Source organism: Manacus candei, unplaced genomic scaffold (assembly GCF_025592945.1).
Source record: "Manacus candei isolate 608988 ecotype Guabito, Panama unplaced genomic scaffold, ASM2559294v1 h1tg000050l, whole genome shotgun sequence".
Lineage (NCBI taxonomy): Eukaryota > Metazoa > Chordata > Aves > Passeriformes > Pipridae > Manacus > Manacus candei.
In genome coordinates, this window is record NW_026138098.1 from 9,087,506 (window position 1) to 9,105,891 (window position 18,386).

At 38.4% G+C, this 18,386-nt stretch overlaps 2 protein-coding genes across 5 annotated transcripts in view; one reads left to right on the forward strand and one right to left on the reverse strand.

Annotated features, from left to right (window-relative positions):
* NRAP (nebulin related anchoring protein) overlaps positions 1–12,539 on the forward strand; it is a 50,513-nt gene extending 37,974 nt beyond the window's left edge. The window contains exons 31-42 of the mRNA XM_051799864.1: positions 705–809; positions 1,823–1,921; positions 2,715–2,819; positions 3,182–3,289; positions 4,901–5,212; positions 6,809–6,913; positions 7,583–7,681; positions 7,799–7,903; positions 9,439–9,546; positions 10,177–10,488; positions 10,737–10,889; positions 12,117–12,539. Of these exons, the coding sequence (XP_051655824.1) occupies positions 705–809; positions 1,823–1,921; positions 2,715–2,819; positions 3,182–3,289; positions 4,901–5,212; positions 6,809–6,913; positions 7,583–7,681; positions 7,799–7,903; positions 9,439–9,546; positions 10,177–10,488; positions 10,737–10,889; positions 12,117–12,218 (1,713 nt within the window). The 3' untranslated portion in view covers positions 12,219–12,539. The remainder of the gene's footprint in view (positions 1–704; positions 810–1,822; positions 1,922–2,714; positions 2,820–3,181; positions 3,290–4,900; positions 5,213–6,808; positions 6,914–7,582; positions 7,682–7,798; positions 7,904–9,438; positions 9,547–10,176; positions 10,489–10,736; positions 10,890–12,116) is intronic.
* The window catches only part of HABP2 (hyaluronan binding protein 2), a 32,688-nt gene continuing 16,425 nt past the window's right edge, over positions 2,124–18,386 (reverse strand). For 2 of the 4 annotated variants that reach the window (XM_051799908.1, XM_051799905.1), the window contains exons 8-14: positions 18,200–18,288; positions 17,850–18,075; positions 16,872–17,014; positions 16,398–16,532; positions 14,762–14,907; positions 13,690–13,882; positions 12,666–12,745 (exon numbers count right to left, since the gene is read on the reverse strand). In XM_051799908.1, the coding sequence (XP_051655868.1) occupies positions 13,706–13,882; positions 14,762–14,907; positions 16,398–16,532; positions 16,872–17,014; positions 17,850–18,075; positions 18,200–18,288 (916 nt within the window). In that variant the 3' untranslated portion in view covers positions 12,666–12,745; positions 13,690–13,705. Of the gene's footprint in view, positions 2,283–12,163; positions 12,287–12,665; positions 12,746–13,689; positions 13,883–14,761; positions 14,908–16,397; positions 16,533–16,871; positions 17,015–17,849; positions 18,076–18,199; positions 18,289–18,386 lie in introns of those variants that run through there. The other 2 variants (XM_051799907.1, XM_051799906.1) reach the window with 2 other exon arrangements.

An 18,386-nucleotide genomic window follows, 5' to 3' on the forward strand; every position in this document is an offset into this window, starting at 1 on the left:
GATCCTCCTCCTCCTCCTTCTTGTTATCATATCAAATAACATTGTTTTAATATATGTATCAGTAACGCATTTAAAACTTTTGAAAAATTAATATTTACAGTGAGTCACTGCCAGATTTGTTGGTCTGGAAAATATTTTAACAAAGATTGTACTGTGGCTTAGTGCAATTTTCCTTAGTGTTCATTACTTATATTATGACCATTCAGAACCATTAAAAAATCAAGGCTATTTTGTCTGTAGTTTCTCTTATTTAAAAGTTAATAGCTTTTATTTAAACATATTTTCTTATTTAATAGATATATTTACAAATAAATAATATCTAGATGTGATTTACATATTATATATGAAAAAGATTCCTGTACCTAGAAAAGGTTTTTTAAAGGTTACAAATGGAAGCTAGGAGTTGAAGTATTATTTTTATACTATATATCTACTATATAGAGTATATACTATATATATATACTATTTATATGTTACTGAGACTCAGTAGTCCTCAGAATCTTGCATCTCTACTGTAGATCTGTCAGAACTGTGTGCACACCAACATACATAAACACAAGATCGTAGGGTAATGCATATGAATTCTGTGGTAGATACTAATTTTAATGGATTTGTTTGAATATGGTTATTGTGTATTTTTGGGTGAATAAATATAGGGCATCTCAAATGAAAACCTGTAATTACTTCTGCTTGGTTTTCCTTAGAATTTATACCGTTCTGACATGAACTTTATGCGAGGAATCGGATGTATTACTCCAGGGGCTCTAGAGATTGAAGGAAAGAAGAAAGCTTCTGAACTCATCAGTGAGGTAACAAAAGAGGGTTTTGATTTCTCCACTATGAACAAGAGTTTGCCAGATGTCTTTCTATTAAACTGGGCTGGCAAAGTGACTCACTGGATAATGCAAGACTCCCTCCCCTTACTTTGATCATTCCATTTGTGTCCTAACTGCAAATGGGTGAACCTGATGGAGTTCAAGGCTTTGCAAACTTTGCTAACTTTTTCTGCAAATCTTTTCTCCTGTGTTTCAGACCCAGGAGGTAGTTATTTTTTGTTATTTATTTTAGAATTAAAATGCACTTTTTTGACTAAACATGAGGCTGTGCCTATCTATAATAACTGCCTTGTATTGTTTCTCCAAAATTAGACTGTGCTGTGGACTACCCAGTATATTCCACTGTCCTCACCTCTGCTCCTGCTTTAAAATCTTAATCTGTTTTTCACTTGCTGCTTTTGTGTGTTATTGTTTTTCTTTTATTTCCTCTGTCATGTTCTCTTTGTACAGTCTCTCCTAGTTTCAAATCTTGGATCTTTTGCCTATATTCACATAGATGTGAAATGAGAAAAAATAGGAGTTTTCTTCTAGTGAACAGATCCCTACTTGCAGTGATCTTGCAGTTGTTAATAGTTCTTACATATGGCCACAGGTCAGGTGAAACCCTGATTTTCTTACAAAAAAGTTTGGTGGGCTTATGCATTTCTGTCTCTCTCTCTGGGTTAGATTGCCTTTACTGTAATTCCACTAGCCCAGGTTAATGACACCAGGGGATGAAATAACCTCATTACTGTTTTCAGCATATTTAACACAGCAGCACTATTTATTTTTTTTTACACCTTATTCCTTATTTACTTTTTATTTCCCCTGTGAGACTTGAATGCACCAAATTCAGAATAGCAAAAAGTAAATTAGGCTGAAGATTAATAGACAAACTAGAGTTTTAAGCACAAGAAGTAGTACTAGACCACTGGTATTGGAAAAAGTCCCTTGTCTGACAAGACAATTTAGTTATTCTGTTCATTTTTCTTTGTGTGTGAACTCAGAGTAAATATCGTCAGCAGCCACATTCCTTCAAGTACACATCTGTGACAGACTCTCCTGGCCTCCTTCATGCAAAATTCAGCAATATGATTGCTAATGAGGTAGGCTCTCGTAACGTGAATCAGAAAATATGCTTTTCAAAATGCAGCAAGCTGGGGATGGAGAAGTGGGAAAGAGACAACCCTGTTCTGAAAGCAAAATGCATCAAACAAAAGCAAGCGTTACTTGTCTGTGCTTTTTCACAGTTAGATCACATTTTATTATTTCCAAACATTTAATACATTTTCAGTTCAATCTCTTTGAAAAAGCTTAAATAGTATCCATGCAATAGAGTCCCATTATCAAGTTTTTTGCATGAAACAGACTCAAAAATCAGGACTATGGGTTGTTCTCGAGGGAGCTCATTTGCATAGTGTGGTCCACTTTTGAGGATTGCGTAATAAAGAATCACTTTTCTAAATTCTGAAAAAAAACAAGAGAAAAATCATAGAAAAATTATCAAAATCATATATGAGGAAAAAATTCAAACTAGAAAATACAGCTAGTCTACCAGAAACAGCTGCCCTTTTATTTAACACACATTCATGATGCTCTTAACATTCTTAGGTCTACTTTTGGCCTACTGGGAACATAAGAATGCAAGGATAAGAATGCAGTGGGTTGGCATCATCATAATATATTTATAAAAATCAACGTAAATGGTTTTTATGCCCAGCAAAAGCCCCACATCTTTATGCCCAAGAAAAACTTTGCAATTGCAATGGTAAAATCTTAGCTGTTTTTAATGATGGCTGACTATAGTTGTCATAATCATTAACAGCTTAAGTACTGCTGTTATATTATTGAAACAACAGAGAAAATTAACTGCAATTGTGGTTTTGATCTCTTTCCTAGCGCCTGTATAAAGCAGCAGGAGAGGACATTCAGCATCACTATACACCAACACTGGGTCTGCCTGAGTTTACACAGGCAAGAATAAATGCAGCCAACCTCAGTGATGTAAGAATTTGTCCTGTATTTCTTGTACTTATCTAGGATGGAATATGAACTATGCAGTGGCAAAGAAGATGGATAAGTAGAGAACATTTTAGGTCTTTTCTATCTATGCTTTCTCTGATTTGATTATAATGATATTTATCTCAATTAGTACACATGTGGTTGTGAGTAATTTAAATCTACATAAAGAACGAGACATGTTTTGTCTGAGTTAGTAGGATTTCCCAAAGATAGTTTTAAAAAATCCTTTGATTATAAAGAATGAGACTGTAACACAGAATAACAAATGAAAGAGGGTTCCTTTGTTTGTTCCTTTGTGCATTTAAAAGTGGAACAGCAGTCTACATGTGCCTTTCCTACTTTAGGCAAAATACAGAGAATCTTGGCATAATCTACGTGCTCAAGGCTACAAGCTGACAATGGAAGCACTCCCGTTCCAGACTGCCAGGGCCTCCAGAGAAATTGCCAGTGATGTGAGTTGAATGATTCAACCTCCCTTCTTGCCTAATTTCTGTTAACTTCATGTAAAACAATGTCTAAAGCAGATTTTACTGAATTAAAGCAACTCCATAACCATGTGAGACAAGTGTGGGACAGAATATATTACTTATGAATGAGATTCTTTGTGTGAATTAGAAAAAAAAGGAAGAGGAAGAATCGCTGCTAATCGGGAACCAAGCCAGGTTAAACATCTTCCAGTGGGAAATAGCTAATGAATTAGAGTATTTGCAAACAGAAAAAAACAAGGAATCTGTTCCTTTTCAGGCTTTCAACTCCTCATATGATAAAGTGCCCACTAACTCTGTCCATTCTGTTTTGAGCTGACTTTTGGCTTAGTTATTCCAAATTGAAATGAAGTCAGAAAAAGCTGAGGCTTCTTTGAATCTCTGAAAATCAGGAGTTACCTCTCTAGTTAGGAAGTAGAAATCAGTGGAAGTTCCTGTAAATATGTATCGTTAAGTTCTGAAACAGAGGAAACAAATCATCTTATCTTCAAAAATATCCTATCTTTTGGATTGTTGTTTGCAAAACACTCAGACATGGTGGTATCCATTTGTCAGAAACCCTAAGGTCACCTCTTCTTCACGAGAAATTTAATAAATTCTATGAAAAGCTGATGATTAAGCTAAATTTAATAAAAAAAAAATCCTCATTTTGTGTAGTATTTAGTGGCATATTTTATATCTAATGTGATTAAATATGAATATATTTCACATGTGTTTGTTTATTAAGCAACCATTTCTAGCTCTTATTTATAATGTTTACTTAACCATATTTTACAGAGTGCTTTTGGTTACAGCTTCAGATCTGCTCTAGAGGGTACAAGTCCATAATAGAATTACATCCACTTACAACAAATCTGAATTTGGCCCTTCATCTTGGAAGCACTTTATAAACATTAGCTGCTGTAATTTAATCCCCACAACTCTCTTGTGTGGCAGATAAGTGTTATTATCCCATTTCAACTACATTATGAACTCTTCAGGGCCCAGGCCTTCCCTTTAAAGTTCTAAGCACCCTGTTGATGCTATATAAATAAGCATTATCATCATCATCACTATTTCACAGAGAGGATAAATGCAAGATCATAGAGAGAGTCATAGTCCCAGCTAAGATGAGAATGAGGGGTTGCTGGTTCTTACTCTTTCCATGAAAACTGAATTTACTCTTTAAAATAGCTAGGTGGTATTTGCAAATCTGAAGGCTACAGAGTGCACAGTGTTTTGCTTTTGTGTAGATTTTTTTCCTTCGGTCTTTTCTTTGTTTCTCTTATGTTCTCATCCCTAGTGATGGGAATAAAATTCTCAGACAGATAATAAAAGTACATGATTTGAGGTTAAATATGATCAATGCTTTGGGCATATTCAGAAAATGTATTGAGATGTGCTTAACTTTAATGTTGCAACTACTGTGGTATTTAAATTTGACATCAATGTGATATTCAAACAGTTGCTTTCTGGTGCTACATACCTTGACTGGTTTTACAGAAAACATAGATGTTTCAGTAACTTAAGTTAGTTAGCTAGAGTATCCGGCCTAAGTTTGGCACATTTTCACTTTTGCCTTATTTTTTTTATTTTTAGTACAAATATAAACACGACTTTGTGATGGAGAGAGGAAAACACATCGGTGCCAGAAGTGTTCTGGATGACACCAGGTTGCTGCATTGCTTGCATGCTGCCAAACTGCAGAGTGAACAAGAGTATAAGAAGGGATCCCAAGAAGTGTGGTCTCAGTATCACCTACCCATGGATATGGTGAATCTTGTCCATGCCAGGAAAGCCCAGGCCTTAGTGAGTGATCAAGATTACAGGAAGAGACTGCATGAATTTACAGCGCTCCCAGAAGACATGAAAATGAAGTGGGCCAAAAAAGCCCACATGCTACAGAGTGAGGTAAAGTCTTTCTTTCTGTTAACAGCAAATTGAATTTAGCAAAAATATACCAAAGCTTTGAGTGACTGGCCCAAATTGTGTATTGACATCGGGAGGTGTTTTTAGAAAGACTGTTTGTAAATTTATGTACGTGCAGCAGCAAGATTTCTTATTGCTCTTCACACATGGAATCAGAGGTTCTCGTGTTATGAACCTGATGGAAAATCTCTGTGGTCCATGTTACTTATTCTAGAGCTGAAGGATAAACACACTTGTCTCTCAGCTGTTTGAATCACAGCCAGTCAGGGGTTGACAGTCACTGTTCTACATGCAGAACTCTTTGAGCAGGAGGTTAAATGCTGATTTGAGATACATAAGAAGAGATATTAAGAAGGTAATTTTTCAAACCAAAATGGTCATATCAAATAGCCAGTTCCCCAGATGTGTTTGCAGAAGTTACTCACACAAAAATGTAAGTTGAGACAAACTTTAATGACGAAAGTGATGAAGTCTCAGCATGGGCCACATCCATACTCAATTCGCCTTCAAAGCACTGGGGATATTGTAACCTTCTTTCTTACTTAGTGTACCTGCTATCTGGTATCCCAAATGTATTTTTCATTGCCAGAATTTTTGGGATACTCTTTGGATGGTACAAAAACTATTGCTGAATGTAGTTCTTTGCTTTTCCAATTCTCATTCCTGCCTTCTCCTGTAATGGTTCACAGATGGCATGCAGGTAGTTAGATCCAGGAAGGCAAGATTTTTTACTATTTACTGATGTGTGGTGGGGGCTTACATGATATGCTAGTGGCAATTTCCAGAGAACTAGTCCTTGGACCCAAACAACACGTATTTCAGAGCTTGCCTTCAGAGGGACAGGATAAGAGACAGGATAAGAGATAAGTAAGAACCTCAGCACTTGGCTCTTTGCCTTTAGAGCCCCCAGGTCAGGAATCCAGTGAAATACGAAGATGATTTTGTCTGATACCCTCACTATCTAGTAAAGTAATGTACGACATACATGAGTGAGTTGGTTGTCATGTCCTTTTACACATAGGGGGTAAAAAACCTGAAAAAATGGATGATTGGATTAAAGTCGCACAGTGAGCCACCATCACTCTGAAGTGAAGTCAGGATTGTTGGGATTGTGGATACTTTACTGACTTCCACTTTTTATTGGGTCTGCCTGATTTTCTTTACTAGATTAGGAGGTAAAAGCAAGCCTTTAATGTGAGTAGAGAAGGAGTAATGTGTCCTCCTAGAAATGGGGTTAATGAGGAAGCATGAACCAGATAAAATAATTAGTATTCCTGACTTGAACTCACCTCAGAAAATTATTTCAAAAGAGGTTCTTTTACGCCCAGTACAAACAGGTTATTACTTACTGCTTTGAGTCATACTAATTCACTCGTGGGACCTTCTCTTGTAACTTGCATATGATACATTATTTAATTCCTGGTGGAATGAACAAATGCAAACAGTTTGGCTGTACGATCTGATATGTGCATGGCAAATGAAAAACCTCAAAATGTGAATATGAATCAGGGAGTTTTTTAAAAAACCTTAATAGCTGTGGATACAAAACTGATAGTTAGCAATTTTCATTTTTAACAGCTTCGCTATAAATCAGACCTGAACTTCATGAAAGGAGTTGGTTGGATGGCTCTGAGATCTCCTCAGATAGAAAGTGTAAAGAAGGCTGGAGAGCTCATCAGCGAGGTAACTGATAAATCTTTCATGGGATAGCAAGTCTGTAGGAATTGTTTACCATCAAGACTCCTCGTTACATGACACTTACGAATGTAGCTTATCATTTCCTTTTGATGTGGGAGCCTGTTTATACAAGGTGTAAGTTACCAAGAAGCAGTACGGGAGACGCAAGTCCACTGTGTGACACCTGCTGAATATTTTCCATTCCAAATGAAACACAAGAGTATAAGCAAAACATGTAGCAATAAATAAATGCAGTAAATTCCATTATGAAATTCTAAGCAGGTGGTTATGGAAGTTATATAGAAAGTTACAGCACTGACAACCACACTGAAAGGGCATTTGCCTGCTCAGTATCATGTATTAATGGAGAAAAATTATGCGCTGTCAAAAGTGTAGTGTTCAAAAGCTTTTTGCGTGTGAATTTTCAGTGGGAAGTCCTTCTTGCACATACACACAAAAAGAAGTTTGGTGCCTGGGCACCACAGGAATGATACAGAGGCATCCCCAGTCCCTAGCTGAAAGAGCAACTGAGACTTAAGCAGAACAGTAGCTTCAAGAAAGTGTCTTTTATGTTTTACTCCAGTTATCACACACTCAGAATTGTCATATATCATTAACAGAAGCATCTTGTGTTTTTTTCCTTTGTTTGTGTTTGTTTCCTCCTCCACCTCTCAGATAAAGTACCGTCAGAAGCCAGAAAGTTTGAAGTTCACTGCCGTGGTTGACTCTCCAAATTTGATTCATGCCAAAAACAGCTACCTCCAGTGCAGTGATGTAGGTTTCATTTTAATGTAAAAGTGATCTTAACTTTTGTTGTACTATAATGCATAAAAGAAGTGATCTTGACATTGCTTCCAGTATCTGTTTCATTCAATGATTTTGGCCCCACAGAGACTGTACAAGGCTAGAGGCTCTGAAGACAGGCACAGGTACACTCTGCCTCCTGATCATCCGGATTTTATCCGAGCCCGACAGAATGCACTTCAAATCAGTGATGTAAGTAAACCTTTTCCTTTGAGGAGGTCACTTGGTAAGCTTGCTCGGGAATAAAAACCTTCATGTATGTAGGAGCCAGGTTCTCTGAGCCTGACCAAATCTAAAGAAAGCCAGAGGCTGTGAACAGCCAATCTGTCTGTAGTTTTGGGCTGGAGGAATCAGGAAAAGTCTGTTCATTTTTCTTTTGAGAATTCATTTAACTTTCCAGGGCAGTAAGCTATTATTAAGGATTTCAGACCTTCAGTATAGTTATGGTTAATTACAAATTAAAAGATTTTTGCTTATGTTTGGGTGAGGAAGGAGGGAGAATCTTCTTTCCTTGACTATATAATCTGCTTTTCTGAAGCTGCATTACTGTGTTGAACACAGTCACAGTTGTCATCAGTATGGATGTAACTGAATCTGTGAGTGGAGTTGGTGTAAAGAGAATTTGTTTCCATTATCTCATACAGAGGAACTCAGTCTATTCCTGATGTACTGTTCCCTGATTAAATAGCTGTTGTCTTTACCTGTAGGGTCAGAATGACCTTAGTTTGTAAGAAGTTTGTTTGATGATAAATGCTATATAGGTGAAAGAAACAAGTAGGACTCACAGTTTTTGAAGTGATATAGGAGAGGGTAAAAAGGCAAATATTGTGTGCAAAGACTGCACACAAAGGAAAGGTCAGGCTGTTAGTGGGGTGTACAGTGATGCTTGCGTTGCTTCTATCCAGGCTGTCTTGCAGGATTTCTAGCATCTCAATGTATCTTCAAATTTAACACCACCTAGCACTCCTTTCACCAGTGAAACAGAAGGTTATCTTTTTAAATGTGGAGTGGATTTTGTGCTTGTTTTCATATGGTCACAAAATCCAGAAAGGATGAATCAAAGATTTACAGAAAGCAAAGGAATAAAAGCACAAAGGGACAGACGAAAGTGTCAGCTAAGATACCATGACCGTGTAGCAGGACCTGCAGACCTGAAGCTATTTTAAGAAAGCTACTAATGGAAGAGGAACCAAATCTAGAGCAATTTCTCTTCAGGATGTAAATGTGCTACACATCCTCAAAGTCACATTAAATATGTTAGAACTGGCTGTTATTCTGTATGAGTTAATGAAGCCACATGTGGCTGGGGATAGAGACAGGGATCATTTGAAAAGCTTGAAATAACTGGTATTGAAATTATGATGCCAGGAAACCCAAGACACTGTGAGTGGATGCATCAAAAGAGAGAATAAGGGCAATATCAATGCAATATTGATGTGACTGATGCATCACAGTTTCTAATAGAAATTAAATCACATCAAAACCAACCACATTAAAGTACAAAAGGAAACCCTGGTGGCACTTTTCAGATGAGGCATTTTATCATTATCGTGAATAGAAAAGAAGTTGAAGTACTATAGAACTGGATCAAAACCTTGGAGATGGCACTGATGACTCTTGATACAAATAAGCCCAGTAGGATAAAACATTTATTATTGCAGTTATGGGACTGTGTTTAAGAAACTGCAGGGGGAAATGACTGTTTTGTTCTTTTCTTTTCAACACAGAAATTGTATAAAACATCTTGGGAACAGACAAGGGCATCTGGCTATGATTTTAGAATTGATGCCATCCCATTCCAGACAGCAAAGGCTTCGAGAGAGATTGCCAGTGATGTAAGAATTGTTCTGCTTCAAACACTTCCCAACCCTCTTCCTATGCCATCCCATCCTATAAAAATAAGTGAATTCTGACATAAGTGAACTTTGCTCTGGTGTGGAAAATTGGTGATCCAGTGAAACTGTTTGCTGGTTAGGGTTAAGTGTAAAGATTTCCAACTAAAGGCTACCGTTAATAATGTCCAATACCAGGCTGCCCTCTTTCATGTCCTAAGACTTTTTCTTGGGAAGGAGCCATATTATGATGTAGTCAAATAATACAGCTACTAGGCTATGAATAGTTAAGGCGTGGTCTAGAATAAAGTGGGTCATCTTTGAATAGATCACAGTAGGCAAGAAAGCTAAAGATGAAGGAGCTTCATTGCTTGAGCTGTGTATTGGGTGTGCCCAAGAGTGCAACAATGATTACTTTTGAGCATTTTGCCCCCCCAAGTCTTTCCACTGTTTTAAAAATGAGCAAAAAAGGTCATTCTTCTAAAGCATCTTGTAAGATTAGGAGTTATAGTTTGATATCAAACCCCTGGTCTTTGTGCACTGCAGGAAGCATGATTGATAGCTAGGGGACAGTAATGGAATTTGAAGGTAATCTGAATGTGAAAACAAGATTTTCCTCTGCACTTCCTGCAGTACAAATACAGAGAAGCCTTCCTGAGAGACAGAGGCCAGCAAATTGGATTCCTCAGTGCAAATGATGATCCCAAAATCAGACATGTCCTCAGAGTGGGGAAACTCCAGAGTGACATCCAGTACAGGAGTGATTATGCCCAAAACAGAGGACAGTTCCAGAGTCACCTCAACCAGCCAGGATTCCTCCATGCCAAAAGAAGCCAGCAGCTTGCAAGCAACCTTAATTACAGGCAGCCTTTGCACCACTACACTTGTGATCCTGAGCAGCTAAATGTGAAACATGCAAAGCAGGCCTACAAGCTGCAGAGTGATGTAAGTACAGCTGAGTGACATGGTCCTTCCATGTGCTAGGGACTGTCTGTGGCAATATGCTTTGCAGACCTTACCTATCAACAACATCAAGCTCTTGAAAAAACTACAGTCTACTTGCTAAAAATGAATAATCGGTTTATTACCAACTCTGTTGTTCTTTATATGCTCTCTCTTGAATACCTAGGGCATGTGATTTGATTAGAGCCCAACAAAACGAATACACACTGGGGTATGTTTCATTCTCTCAGGTGAAATACAAGTCTGACTTGAACTGGCTCAGAGGCATTGGCTGGACTCCCCCAGGTTCTCACAAGGTGGAAATGGCAAGAAGAGCTGCTGAGCTGGCCTACCTTCGGGAGATGGGATTGCAGGGTGCTGCTGCTCGGTACAGACCTGGAGTTGTAAGTAGAGTAAACCCCACAAATCCCAAGAGCTCTGTTCTTTATATCCTGTTTAATACTTTTGAGTGCTCCCCAGAGTCTACAGTTCTCTCTGTTGTTTGAACAGGATATGTACACTTCCCTCATGATGCTTTGTGGCTTAGTGTACATATTAATTCGAAGGAACCTCTCAAGGGAATTCAGCAGTGTCATGGCTGAGAAATTACTGTAGGGACTAGGAAATGCCATGGAATGGGATTTACTTATGTGATGGGAGGTGTTTCCCTTGACTTGTGGATGTTGTCAGAGCTCCGAGTGTCCTGGTACCTCTGTGGAAAGCAGAAGTAGAGGTGGAAGGAACTCCCTGTGCAAGTCCCCTTCTCTTTTTCTAATTTAAGCAGGACACCATGTGTTGCAATATAATTATGTGATGCCATGTAATCTCCACTGACAACCATATTGACAGGCTGAGTGTAGATTCCTAACAGCATAATGTGTGCTGTGGGAGGCTTTTTGCAAAGAGGGAATGCTCCCCTCCTCCACCTCTGTCCGGCTCAAGATTAAAGAAATTACAGACTGGGATCTTCCAGGCTTCTTTCTCCCTACCTCCACAGGGATGACTCCCATTCTGCAGTGCCCCAGCACTAGAGAGCAGAAGTCCATACAGGGAGACCTTGTAGCCCTTGGAGTTAGAAAGCATTAAGTTACAATAAAAGAGAAGCACTGCATTTCAAATACTTGTTTCATTTAATTTTTAACTTTGGAAACAAGTCAAACAATAATCGTGCTCAAGAGAAACAGTGGGTATCCATGATTTGCATTTCCATCTGAAAAGTTACTCAAGAAATAAATGAAAACTATGGTTGAGTAATGCAAGCAGAGGGAACTACAGGCAGTATCTTCTTAAGTTCTGGGTATGATAATGATTTGATGGTCCAAGGGAAACCTACAGGTGTGCAGTCCATGTGGAACTCAGGTGTTTTCTGGTTTGCTTTTTATTTAGGCTCAAATTAGAAATCAGGAGCACATTTAGTCCTTTGGTATGTGTGGTATCTAACTTACATGAACAGATCCACTTTTTGCACTTCTCCACCATAGAAATTCGCTCAGTGCAGAGCAGTGATTTAGATTTTGTTCATTTGCCAGTTGTGGCAATTTTTAATATGCAAATATTTTTATAGAATTATAGTTAAAGACCTCTTCTGTCCACTGGCTGGTTTCACAATCTATTTGGATATGATTTTACAGGACCAGTTGGAGACAGAAAGATCTCAGCAAGTCGCAGTCAACCCTGATGCTTCAGAAATTCTGCAATTCAAGAGAAGGCAGATGCAGCTGTATCAGAAGTAAATGGAAACATGACATAACATAAATAGATTTTCATCTTATCCTGAAAATCCTGTAGGTTTTCCAGTTTTCTGGAAAACACAATAGATGGCATTTAAAAACTTTTTGTTTTAAAATGCAACCCAAATGCTGCAATTTATAAGTGATAATTTTATTTTGTGTGGATACTTTATGATTTATCACTGTATGTATTACAGATTCTGCTATTTATTTGAAGCTGTAAATGAAATTAGTACTAGGTGACTGGCAGGCTCAGCTTTGTACCATGGATGGTAGAATACAAAATAATTTGTAATGAATAAATTGTGTGAATCTTATTCCATACTTATAATTTTTGGAGAATTTTATGTTCCTGGATTATTGGCATCATTGACCTAAGAGAATACAAAAATATGAACGAGACAAAGTCCAGTGGGAGAAGAGTTATCACTGACTAGCCAAGGTCAGGTCTTCTAGCAGACATCAGGGAATTTGCTCTAGATTAGCAGGATGTATTCAGATCACAATTAGTTCTTCAGTCTTTTTCAAACCTTCCAAAGCAAAAAAATCAAAGTTACTATTTTAGAAATTATCACCATAGGGGTAGCTATTGATAGATAGGCAGCTGCTTAGAGAAGGTTGTAAAATCTGGAATTCAAATGAGATGGACATTACTATTTTAAGGAATTGGCTCTTCACAAACATGCATATTCTTTACATACTGATTTAATACCAATCCCTTGTTTTTCATACATCTGTGCAGAATCATTGGGCACAAATTACACACTTTTGACATGCAAAACTTATGAAAACCTCAATATTATCCAATAGCTTTTGAACCAGATTTTTCTAATGTCATTTAGTTCTCACTAGGTCTCACCGATATTGTTAAGCACATATACCATTGTAGATCTGAAGCCTAGTAAGTAATTATCCTTTAATCTGGAATAAAGTGGATAATTGAAAATTGGGAGGTTTTTTCAATCTGGAAGGCATCACTGGTGGAATTTGTGGTTATTTGCATACCGAAGTACTTTTAAAAATAATTCTCTCTGATCCTCTCTCCTCAGATAAGTCCAGTGGCTGCATTCATGAACACGGTGATTTTTATGTTAGTGAAAAACTGCACTGATTTTAAGAGCACACACGAATAGCTTTGGAGTGTAAGAGTCCAATGAGTGTAGAAAAAACACATCTTCAACTGGAGCATAAGGGAAAGAGAGAATGGCTGGCAGCAGCTGAGCCTGCAGAATTTTCATGGCTTGAAAAGCAGAACTAGAAAGTTTGATATTAGGGGCTCTGATTTTTTTGAGGAAGAACTGGAGCAGCTTTACTTTCTGATCTCTTTTGTTACAAAATGTGGGCTTATTTCAAAGCCCACAACAGAGGTGGTGAAGGATGCCTTGTGTAGGCCATGAGAAAATATCAGAAATATCTTTGGTCAAAGTGGAGGTATTTGGGGAATTGATAAAAATATTAAATACCTCAAGCTTACCGTTTGTCATTCTCTCCTAATGACGTAACCTTGACTCAGCCTGAATTGTAGATTTAATCCAACTGAGAAATGTTGTCACCTGGGTATAAACTCCTGGCTTGTTTTTTAACCCACAGCCATCACCCCAGCTCACAAGGCCATATACGTAGTGGGAGCTGTTTTCCACACAAGTCAATGGGCCTCCAGAGTCCCCCTGATGAAGGAAAGCACATGTTCAAAACATGAAGCAATATCAGAATGCTTCTCTCTCATCATAAAATTTTGAAGCTGCAATGATGTTGTTTACCTATTGGATTTATCATCAGATGCTGCTTAGTCCCTGAGTAGATTTGCAGTTCTGGAACTAGGTCAAATGATACCAGACTTTTTGGATGTAAGTTTTTGTTTGTTCCAATCTGTGACATGTATCTGACAAGGTCACATGAAATTTCCCGGGCATGAAAGTACCAGGCATTCAGAGCCTGAACTCAGAACAATAAAGATGTGATCTCTGGCACAAATGAAACCGTAATCTGTCTCATATCCCTCAAATAGACTTATTCTGAGTTGGTTGGTTGGTCTAATTTTTGGTTTATTTGTGATTTCTATTGCAATATATGCTTTACAGTGGTAGTTTGCACCTTAGGAAGTGTTGTTCAAGCTCTTCCCTACCTTTCAATGGTATAAGTATGAGCTTGCTTCCCATTTGTGCCAGCTGTAATGAGAAGAAACATCAATACTGACTCCCTGCAAGTCTTAGCTCTGATAGTGAAAATCAGATTAAAATTGGTGCTTATGGCAGAACCCATAATGAACTTGAGGAAAAAAAGGTGAGTTTTCAGATTATTATGACAAAGTGTCTCAGAAGCCAAACTTTCCAGGCTGGTATCTAGCTTCCATAGATCTGCCTGTAGGTGACAGTGACAATATCAGCTCTGGGGATGTACATCTGAAAGTGTACTGAAGAAAGGCTGTTGATGTACATTGATGTGAGAAACAGACACACATGCAGCACCCTGCCAAAGCTATTGCTCTGCACAACCTGACTCTTCACACAGAAAATTAGTGTTCTAATACAGAAAAGGCAACAAACCTGACAAGAGTCAATTCCGGGTTTTCGAAGTTTTCCTGCACAAAACATGCTCTTATCCAGTGAGTTATTATGTAGTTCACGTTCATTGCATTTCCTCTGTGAAATTAGCTTGACCCTGGCATCTAACAGCTGATCAGATGATTCACCTATGGGATGTGCACCAAAAAAGTAGTCACTTTCCTTCCAATACTGCATGTGTTGTCTTTATTCAAAATAGGAGGTTGCTTGCTGTATAGATGGGGTGGGGAAGAGCAGGGGGGATGCATGTGTTAGCCTGGGAAGAAAAGAACTATCTGTCAGGAATGATAAGGGTTAGAGTTGGGGTCTGGAAGCTTCCCTCAGGACACCGAGTTGTTGCCTGAATAAAAGCAAAGTCATGTATTCAGAATTTAGCTCCAATCAGCTCTACCCGTGCAATCCTGCTTTTCCAAGGTACTGGTTGTCTGCAGCTCCCACAGGTCCCCATGGGACTTTGAGCTGCTCAGCACTTCTCAGACTGGTGTCATTAGATGTTTTAACATGCAAGCTAATGAAACAGATGAAAACTGAAAATCATACAATATTTAAGGGCAATGATTAATTACAGTGAATCTAAAGACATAACTTGACATCTAAAGGCAGTAGCCAGAGTTTCAAAGCACTACATCTGTAGATAATTAAAGGTAGTTTATAAGTTTGGTTCTGCTTGAGTTTCAGGAAATATTCCATTTCTGCAGTGATTTCCTGAAATGCTAATAATAGCTATGCTCAAAGAAGGAGCCATCTAGTCTGAACACGTACAGGGTACTTGATACTTTTTGTTGGGGGAAAAGAAATAAATTTCCCTGTACCCTTTTTAAGAAAGACTTTTTATTTGGAACTTCTAAAAAATGTCCATTAAATTCTGTTGGTGCATTCTGATCAAATGAACACACTTGTCTCTTGTGGACTTCAATGAGAGTTACAGCAGAAGGGAGAATTTGGTCCTATGTATTATATCAGACTGCATCAGTCACAAAGCACTAGAACACCTACTGCAGCCTCAGTGACACGTTTTCCTTCTACTGCTTTACAGTAGCACATCAACCAGAACATGAGAAAATGCATTTTTTAGAAAATTGCCATTATCTTTTGTTTTAAGAACAGTAATTTCTCCCTTTAGGACTTACTGCAGGCAAGAAAGGTTTTGGATAGAGCTGGTTGAACTTGAAAAGCTCTGGATTTTTTTGTGTTTTTTTTAATTTTTCAGTACATCTGAAGATCCAGATGCTGCTTCTGAAAAGCTTTATCTGACACAATGGGCTGGAAAACCATGTGAAAGTATTTCTTGGTCCAATCTTGAAACACAGAAGCTATACAATAGCCTCTCTTGATACCTTCTTGCTTCTGTTGCTGGCTTCAGATGAAACCATGACATAGTGAGTCATCTGGCAAGCAAAAAGGTGCGTCAGGAATTTTTTCAGGCCTCTGAAAGATTTGTTGGTTTAGCAGAGATTTCTGCTAACGAGTAATTTCTGTGGCTTGTTTTAGCTTTTGAATTCCATGACGTGGTTTCACTAGGGCCTAAGTTCACATTTGGTTCTGGCAATTGCTACTGAAAGTACCAGCCCACCTTGGCACCAAAGTGCCCACCAAAATCCAGGTAGTCCACAAATACCTGTCTCTGTCTCGCCCCATCCAGAAATGAAGCAGTCAGTCCCAGTGGGAAAGAAGAAGTTAGGGAGACAGGCTGTTTTCACATATTTTGTTTCCACTGCACAGTAACCATCAACTGGCTTCAATTTAAGTAGTGCTGGAGGGGAGATAAACAACAGCAAAAAGTATTTGGGGTGACATTTAACACCTAACCACTGTTACCAGCCCGTGACACACCCCCGTGCAAAGCTGTGTGTACCCCACGTGCCATTTGCACTCCATGTTGGACCTGTCCCAGTTGTTCTGCTCCTCCTACAGAGTCACTTCTGCCTGCCCGTTACAATTTACATCTCAAAGATTCAAATGGGCCTAGATCACAATTCATCCTAATTATTTCCAGAGAATAGTCTCAATGAGAATTTTAGTTGGAGACAAACAGCTTCAAACAACTGAGGTTGGAGGTGAGACACATGAGTATTCAGTGAAAGGGATTTACCAATATCATTGTATGGGATGCCACCTCTATCGCTGTATTTGTCATGTACAATGATTTTCTCCACATCAAATCTTTGCTCATGATGCTCTTTCTTCTTGAGGTTTTGCTTTCCAAGGGCTACTTGGATATTTCCTTTCCCGTTTCTGAAAAAAAAAAAAAAGAAAAAAAGTAAATTACATACAGACATTGTCTATCAGTTGTGGTGAAAACCTGCACTTTCAGTACCAGGAAGTCAAGATATTGCTTCCTTTTGTCAAGTATGGCCAGAAGATTTCCTAAGATCATTATAGGAAGGCTTAGTTAGGAAAGCAGTGGTGTTGGAAAATGCATGTACTCTTAATTGTTGCAGTCGTGAAAGAAAGAGATTTAAAGCTGCACATACATGCTTTTCTTTGCATTTTAGGGCAGAGTAGTGGTGCACTGGAGCCACGGGAGTACAATTGCTTGATGTTGTTTGGGCGTATTTAAAATTATCTCTGTTGGAATCATCTCCAGAATGTAATTTATCTGTTTCCTAGGTGGCTTCCAACTAATTCAATGCAAATATTGAAGGAAATATTTAAAGCTAGCTGACACAGTAACAATTGAAAGCAAAATGCATGTTTTGACTGTTTTGAAGAACTTAATTCTGAGGTAATATGTGATATCGCTTTTAGTATCCCAATATCCTCTGAATTTTTCATGGAGTTCTTCCTTTATACATTGCAAAATCTTGTTACTTTCCTCCTTTTCTCCTCTCACGTGACTATTTTAGCTCATTTTAGGGGAGTGGGGCATAGATTTCTTATTCAACAAGAACCATTTTCAACTATATAAGCATTTTTATGTATGTGTCCATTTCTTTCACATACACGTTTTCCTTTCAATTTGATTGCCAGTAATCATTTTGATTGCAAGTGATTTGGATACTACGTTGTCTTTACTAACCATTCTAATTTTTATGCACTTATCTACCCCAATTGCAGGGCATGCACCTACTCAAAGCAGTGCCCAGCAGTAAGAACCCAGCATGATTTAATTAGCACTCCACCACAGAAATGTTCACTCCCATCTGGAGTCTTTTTCTGCACAGATGCCATCCAGGGATGTTTGCCAGCTGTAGCCTTGGATCCACCGTAGATCCTCTTGAGTGTTCTACGAACTTCTGGTTGTCCACATGTTTCGAATATTTCATTTGATTCAGGTGGGTCTGTTGGCTCTACATCTGTGTTGGAAGTGACAGCAGATGTATAATGCAGAGATAATATTAGACTGGGGGAGTTAAGTAGCAGTGCCCACTGCTCTGGACCACCTACACACTGCCGAGTGGCTCACTCTTAATTCTTTACCTGAACAGGGTGAAACATCACAGAATTCCCAATCTATTTCCTTATTTTTTCTGACATAGCACCAGGGTTTTTCATCTTCATCAGGATTCCTGAAGGGAACAGGTGAGAGAATCAGCCAGCAGGAGTGGGGAAATCTCCATGAAACCAGTGAAGGAGCTGAGGATGCTTAGGGGAGCAGCCTCCTGCT